The 7,972-nt window shown below is 38.1% G+C and overlaps 1 protein-coding gene across 1 annotated transcript; it reads right to left on the bottom strand.

Annotated features, from left to right (window-relative positions):
* Positions 1 to 2,258: 2,258 nt before the first annotated feature.
* On the bottom strand, positions 2,259 to 7,715 carry LOC123956051 (kxDL motif-containing protein 1-like). The gene is made up of 2 exons (XM_046028315.1): positions 7,646 to 7,715; positions 2,259 to 2,761 (listed from the first exon to the last, which is right to left on the bottom strand). Exons 1-2 carry the CDS (start codon positions 7,713 to 7,715, stop codon positions 2,328 to 2,330), a joined length of 504 nt encoding a protein of 167 aa, XP_045884271.1. The 3' UTR covers positions 2,259 to 2,327.
* Positions 7,716 to 7,972: the final 257 nt, after the last annotated feature.

The raw sequence follows: 7,972 nt of genomic DNA, 5'->3' as shown, positions 1-7,972 counted from the left end.
AAATAAAATGTAAAAACAAAATAAGTAGCTGCTCTTAATTTTTTAATATATGCTATCTTGTCACATGGTTATCTGTTTCTGTCAATCTGTTAGCTTAATTGAATCAGTTCTTTTGAGCCTCAACATAAAAACGTACAATTTGGTTAAAATCTGTAAAACAACTTATTTGCATTTCCATGGTATTTCTATAAAGCATCACAGTAAATGTGCTCTAAGAAAAAAGTCATGTTAAGCTTGACTTTAGTACATGCAATCTACTTTCCCAATTAATTGTGCATTTACTACTTCACCAATATTTGATACTCAGAATTAAATTATAATATGACTCATTTCCCTATGAATTTCGTGGTTCATCATCATCTCCTTCCCACACCACTTCCCACAAACCCATAGTAAGCAATCCTGGGGACTCATGATCGCAGTGTTCTCAAAATTAATGTATCTTTTACTCCTTCATGTTTCTTCTTTTTTTTTTCTTTAAGATTTACTTATTTATAAGATGGAGAGCACCTGTGAGTGGAGGGAGGGGCAGAGGGAGAAAATCTTCAAACAGACTCCCTGCTTGATGTCACAGCCCATGAGATCGTCATCTGATCAAACCAAGCGAAGCTTAACCAACAGAACCACCCAGGTGTCCTATCTTCATGTTTCTACTTTCTATTTCCTTGATTTTTTTCTTTTCTGAAATTTTACAAAAGGAGAGGCAGAGGAAAGATATATCAAGATTGGGGAGGGGCGGATAGGAGTAACTCCATGCAGGTATTTATAGGGTTTTCCCCCCTTTATTTTATTAGAGAGCAAGAATAGTAAAGAATATTCTACAGAAATATTTCAAACCTTCTACTTAGAACTTCTGACAAATATCTGCTGAATAGTCCAATATACTCTAAATGACTTATGTTGTAAGATAAAAATGAGAACTGAGGCCTGGCAGAGGGAAAATCAGCCAAAGAAATCAGTCTGTACTAATAATAGGGTATTTTGGTCATGGGTAAGGTGAGTGCTAGCACTTCAATGTCATGCCTTCAAGTTGGTGGCAAACATGGCCTCTAACCATGAGATGTGAGATGAATAAATAATATATTGGATCTCAGCTAACTATGGGATATATCATTTATGGCTTCTGTGTGTTTATCTGAAGTATGTATGTCGATGTGTGGGTACATACCAGACCCACAGTTTCCTTCATGTTAGCCAATGACATACCTTATTAAAAACAAATTTAAAGGTGAGGAGGATAAAATAGAAGATTTGTAGCATTCTCCTACCTCGAGGATTTTTCTGATACCTGGTCATATTAGAATGCTTATCAACAGTGTTTCAGCCTGAAACTCAATAATAACTAAAGACGATTTAAAGGAATTAGGATTTAGATATAGCCATAGATTTAGAGGCATAAGGTCACCCTATACAATGGCCCATTTAAGAGTAGTCCAGGGAGTTTCCATTTCATGCTGAATTCCTTTCCATGACCTATGTCTCTTTATAATGATTTCAAATTTTTAGACAAACATAAAACACAGTGATAAAAGAGGCCTGTTTTTCATATTCTCAACCTGGTCTTGTTTGCAGACCAGGTCTTGTTTTCATATTTGCAATCTGGTCACGGATGGGCAGCAGCTCTACCAGATCCAGCAAGTCACCATGCCTGCCAGCCAGGACCTCACCCAACCCATGTTCATCCAGTCAGCCAACCAGCCCTCCGACGGGCAGGCTCCCCAGGTGACCAGCGACTGAGGACCTGAGCTGGCAAGGCCAAGGACACCCAACACACTTTTTGCCATACAGCCCCGGGGCGATGGGCACAGCCTTCCTCCCCAGCGGACACGGCTGACCTCCGCGGCTCCTGCAGGCTAGGACACTGGTGCACTATGCCCCATACCTGGGAGCCAAGATTCTCCAACAGAAAGATGCAATATTTTTTATTTCCTTTTTTTCCATCTTTTCTCAAGGAATCAATATTTCAATATGCTGAGCTGTGTGTCCAATGCTATGAAATGAAAATATTAAATAACATATTTATGGCATTTTCTTGAAAAATAAGTGTGTTTTTTGCAATGCAAAAAATGCAAATGCAAAATGCAAAAAATTTGCTTTTTTTTTTTTTTTTTTTAGTAACAGAGTCTTTTTATTGATAACTTCCCAATAGCATCTGTAAACATCGAGTACAAAAATATTCTGTTTAACTCTGTTTTCCAAGGTGGCTCAGCTTGCTCCATGAAGGCCCTGCGAGAGGCCTGCTGGGCCTTAAGGTTCATACCTCTGGTCAGAGAAACATAGGCCTTATCTGGCTTGCAGCTGAATGGCCAGCCTCCATCTTGAGCCTTCTACAATTGTCTCAGAAACCTCCTTGAGATACCCGGTGTCTCCTCATCATCCGTCTGGCTTCGGCCATTGATGACAGGGGAACTGGACCGGACATGGGAGAGGTCTTCGAAGCCAGGGCTGAGGGAGGGTGAGACGGTGTCAGGGCTGGTGTCACAGGAGCCCGTGCTCTGTTCCGAGGTGGCAATGGTGGTCGTGGTGCTGGGTGAGATGGGGTCTTCATCCTTGTCCTCCAGGAGGGATGCCTCTGGGATGTGGCTGAAGGCCTCCGGGTGCTGCCTGGCCAGCTTCCCTTTCAGCGTCCTGATTCTGCAGAAGATGCTATCCAGGTCCTGCTCCATCTCCACCTTGTATGGTGCTTGTAGGGTCCTTGTATGGTGCAGGAAATGCACCAATGTTTTCAAAACCAAAAGAAGTACAAACCAATAAAAGAAAACTCACAAAACATTCAGTGCATAAGCTCTGCCAGTGAAAATGCTACCTTCAGAGTCTTGGGTCCTTTCTGCATACTTGTCTTCTCCATTTAGAGCTTCTGCATAAGAGGAAAATTCTGCACAACTGCAGAGAAATTATGAATATAGCCCAATGGCCCTACCCCAGTGAATACAGAGGGGTCTTCTCCTCATAAAGGTGAGCCCCTCATGTATTACCATATTTGTGGTTTGGATCTTCAAACCCCTAATGTCTTAGGCAGATAAAGGGAGGGTCTGGGAATGTGGTCTGGGGGTTATTGTGCACAAATTCCTTTGTAAGAACCATTTTTGAAATATTAACTTTCATCCTTACATGGTATTTTCTCTTTTCTTCCTTTACACTTAAAAGAAACAACTGATCAGGTGTCAGGTTCCTCTAAAAGGGAGGTATGCAAGAGGTTGGAAACCAGAAAATGGACACTATGAATCTAGCTTTTATATATCAAAAATTTGTTGGTAGTTTTGAAACATTGCACAGAATTACTAGAGAGTGCTCTAGTTCCAGAGAAGCCATGCGGAGAGGAACAGGGAACACTTTGAAAGAGAACTGTGATTTTTGAGGCAACAGAAGATGATGGATCATAATGACATTAGCCAATTCTTAAATAGACAGGTGATTCAAGAGTACCCCCCCCCCCCGACCCCAGCAAAGACTTGGCACTATGTAAGCACCTGAAAATTAGCCACAGCCTTTTGGAAAAAAGGAAACTCTAACAAAATGAAATTTAACTCATCCTTATGTTTTAAGGCTTTAAAATAGTAACTAAACTGCAAAGTCAGATTATTTACACATTTTATGGACTGAGAATCCTACCTGTTCACTAAACTATACTGGACAATTAATCCAGTGTACATAAGTGGAACCTCTTTTCTTAATCACTTACAGGTAGTGATTCTAAAATCATTGCCTGCAGATAGAGTTATATGTAGAACAGAAAAGTAATTACTTAAATTAACATCAACCTCTATACTCACTTTCCCATACTTCCTGAAATATGATATTTAAATCTTACTAATCTTGATTATATATATTATATGCAATATATATAATTTATAGCCTTAAAAGTCAGGGAATGAGGTATCATCTGGCACACTGGGTCATAAGGCATTAGTTTGGACTATGAATAAATCAGATACATGGAAAATTCCCAAGTGCAAACAAGAGAGTGAAGTTGGAGAAGACAAATATTTTGGTTCTAATATGCTTCCTCAAAATAAACTTCAGAATGCTACTATAGTAAAATTAGGAGGAGGAAGGGGAAAACAGGTAATTTTCACTACTGTGGGGATTTACCATGTGCTGCGCCCTGTACTAAGTACTCACAAGCATTATTTTATTTAAACTTTGCAATCATTTTATCTCCAGAGCCCACGCTTCTCATTACTCTTCCACATCACTGTCCTTAACCATGACCAAGCTCTAAAACAGGCTTTCCAAAGAGCAATCACCGCTATGTGCCTCAATTGTAATATGGTATTCACTTTTAAGAAGCACAGGGTAATACTGCCAGACACACAGATATTGTTTTAAATCCAGCTTCTCTGCATTTCCTTTGACAATGAAACACAGATATAAAGGGAAGAACACACTATTAGATTTTTTTTAACTTTAATGATTAGCAAATTATCCAGAGGATGCAACCTGCCATTCACATGCATCCACATTAATTAAAAAAAAAAAAATCTACTTCCTGCATATTACCTGGCAAATAGGTGAGAACTTCTAAAACCTGGCTATGTTAAGAATAGAGAGTTGTGGGTATTATACTCCAGACGTGGCTGAAGCATATCTGGAAAGGGATATCTCATCTCCACTGTTATTTTTATGTGAAGAGTACTTCTTCACATTTATCAGAGTGAAAATTCCATCTGCTCCTTGCTGTATACACAGACTCAGAGCAGAAGCCACAGACCTTTAAAAATGCTTATTTGTTACAAGAAAATACAATACATTTTCAGAATCTTCAAATATTGAACCAGAAAAGATTACAGAAAACTCTATACCAACGAGAGCTAGCAGAGATTACAAACGTTATACAGAGGGGAAAATAAAAACATCCTGAGTATCCCCATTGACTAAACTGCCTCATTATTTAGTTTTGAAACACGACTTAGATTTTTTTTTCCCCTCTATTATTTCTGATATAATTTCAAAGTCAGTCAGATAACTAGAGAGTGGGAGGGCAGAAAGCCTGTACTGTTTGTGACAGGGGCACAAGGAAATGAGGAGGCAGGGGAAAGGCAAGAGCAAATTTAACTTTAGATTCCTTTTAGAAAAAAAAATGACAATTTATTAAATGAGAGGCAGTTACACACACCTCCAACATCTCAGAGTTCTAAGCAGCTGATATGGCATTTTAAGATGTTAAATATTCATTGTGGGCTGTTTCTTCAGAAAGTCATTTTAACCATACCCACTGTCTGTAAAAATGAATGGTTAAGTAGCCCTGCAGTTTTTAGAGAACACTTTGGTCATCACAAATTCTCTAAAACATGTTTCTTATTTGTTTTCTAAATACAGAATAAAATACACATATAGGCCAGCAGACACTGTGGTTTCTTGGTAAATATTTTTTTGACTGTCTTTTCTTTTCATATGTTCATGATACTTGATGTCATTGCTGAGATATATTTATTAAAAAGTATGGGCATGATTATTCTTTACCTGTATCTGGATCTCCTAACTACCATTACCTATTATTTTTCTAGTAATTTTCTTTTACCTATGCCTATGAGGCTTATGAACTTGAAGAACCTTCCTGGAGAAAAAGTTACTTTTATGTGCCCTTGCTTGTTTTTGTGTTGTTTATTTTTTTTTCCCCAGGAAGGTTTTTTACTAGCCCCAAAGGTGTGCATTGTTGGAATAATTTAGTACTATCCTAGGGCTAGTCAATTGTAAACAAGTCTGCAGTATGGAAAAACTGCCTAAAAATTGCAACTCAACATCTTAGACTATGAAAAGGCACTGGCTGTGGATGTGTTTTATAATAAGGTTACTCGATTCATTTTTTTTAAATCAACACTTCCCATTAGACTTTCTGTGGGTTTAAAAGAATGTTAAATTCTGAACTAATGTCATTTAAATAAAAGCAATGATTTAAAAAAATATACTTTCTCTGATTTTATAAAGGCAATTCTAGTCCTTGAAGAAGTCCTAAATCAACAATCCACCAAAATTTACAGAAATCGCTTTGTATTTGAGTCTGCTGCCATTTCCCACAATTGAAGTGACCACTAAAAAGTAAAATTCAAATGATTTATCTAGGAGCTGGCAAACTTTTTTCTGTAAAAGACCAGACAGTAAATATTTTTGGCTCTGTGGGCCAACTGTCACCACTACTGAACTCTGTCATTACTGTAGCTCACAAGCACCCATAGACAATAAATAAACCAATGCACTTGGCTGCGATGCAATAAAACTTTATTTACAAAAACAGGCCATCACTGCTTTGGCTTATGAACCATAGTTTGCCACAGTTTTAAAATGTATGGATTAAAATGTAATCATTCCTTTAAAAAAAAAAAGGAATCTTGAATGACTTTTTCTAAAAGCAATTGTTTTATCTCAGATATTTTTAGAATATCACTATTCTTTTATCCCATTGTCAACAAATCCAATTTTTTGACCAAATTGATGACTTAATGTACTCACATAAAATGGTTGTAAAATTGGGGAAGTTTATTTCATACATGCTTTTCATGCCTTTTTTTTTTTTTTCTTAAACTGTTTCAGATTTCTAAATTACTTACTGCTACCTGACAAAACAGGTCAGTTTTCTTTTACCTTCCAGTGATTTCTCTGGTCAATAAAAAGCTCAATACAAAGCTCTGAGGGATTGAACCTACTGTTAGTCTTTAAAACCTTCCTGAAAAGAGTCCTTACCCATGCAAATTATTAAAATATTGATCCAGCACATACTACACGGTGAAGGTGTAATACTAGGGTTAAGTTGGTCTGAGGTTGTGGGTTATTGTTTAACTCTTTATCATATTATGAAGGTTAGTTCTAAAATAATCTATGAATAACATGGTTTTTTTTTTAAAAGATTTATTTATTTGACAGATAGAGATTACAAGTAGGCAGAGAGGCAGGCAGAGAGAGACAGGAGGAAGCAGGCTCCCCACTAAGCAGAGAGTCAGATGCGGGGCTCGATTCCAGGACCCCGGGATCATGACCTGAGCTGAAGGCAGAGGCTTTAATCCGCTGAGCCACCCAGGCACCCCGAATAACACGTTTTGAAAAAGAAAGTTTGGGAAAAGAAAGCTGCATCTTTTACATACAGTTCTGAGGTGTGTCTTCATTCTTATTCACAACAGGGCACTGCTGACAATCTTTAGTCTTTAATGGTTCTGCCTAGTTCTCTTCACTTTTTTTTTTTTTAAGATTTTTATTTATTTGACAGAGAGAGAGAGATCGCAAGTAGGCAGAGAGGGGAAACAAGTTCTCTGCCAAGCAGAGACCCTGAGATCAGGACCTGAGATCATGACCCGAGTCGAAGGAGGTACAGTGTCCTTTATACACATCTACAGCTTCATAAAGACTCTGCCTAGGACCTTTTACTAGAGTTAGTTTGTTAAGTGCTTTGGCTTGCTGGGGGAAATGGAATCTCTGCAACTTGATCCTGTCCTCATGCAGACTGTGACAATATTATCTTGTTATTGTTTAAAGTGTACTTTGCCCGCTTGCATTAGCAGAGACCCATTGCCTCCTTTCACTAACAGTGGCAAAATACATCTATTAAAACTTGACCAGTGCAAGAAAGGAAGATCTACCATTTAGCTTGAACTAAGAAAGGCCCACTTTTCACCGCTGATTTAGACTCTTGCTTTTGCTACGTCTCATTTACCCAACACGCTGCTGGCAAACAAAGAAATATTGGAGAGCACTTTATGTGTTTCATTTATGGTACAACGCATTCTGTAGCCAACCTGAGCCTACATCCCAGAATGTTAAATCTACCTGGCATCAAGCAGTTCATGCCTTGATAACTAATCACAAGCCTAATAGAAAAGATAAACAACCTATTGCAATTGCAGAACAGTAAGCATACATTTCCTTAATCATGGAGAAATTACTAAATCCTATTCACCACAGGTGTGTAGGTTTATGTTACTAGCATCTGCTGTGAATCACATGAAGTTATTATTTTCATTCCACAGCACCAATGGTGTTT

Source organism: Meles meles, chromosome 14, assembly GCF_922984935.1.
Source record: "Meles meles chromosome 14, mMelMel3.1 paternal haplotype, whole genome shotgun sequence".
Taxonomy (NCBI): domain Eukaryota; kingdom Metazoa; phylum Chordata; class Mammalia; order Carnivora; family Mustelidae; genus Meles; species Meles meles.
Note: the sequence above shows the minus strand (reverse complement) of the source record. Positions and strands in the feature narration are given on the sequence as shown.

What these genes read in the sequence shown, in the direction of transcription:
- LOC123956051 (XM_046028315.1), bottom strand. Translation starts at nt 7,715, where the DNA reads ATGCGTTGTACCATAAATGAAACACATAAAGTGCTCTCCAATATTTCT. An exon ending in GTTTGCCAGCAGCGTGTTGG is followed by an intron (nt 2,762 to 7,645) that starts GTAAATGAGACG and finishes ATGTTTTGTGAG; the next exon opens with TTTTCTTTTATTGGTTTGTA.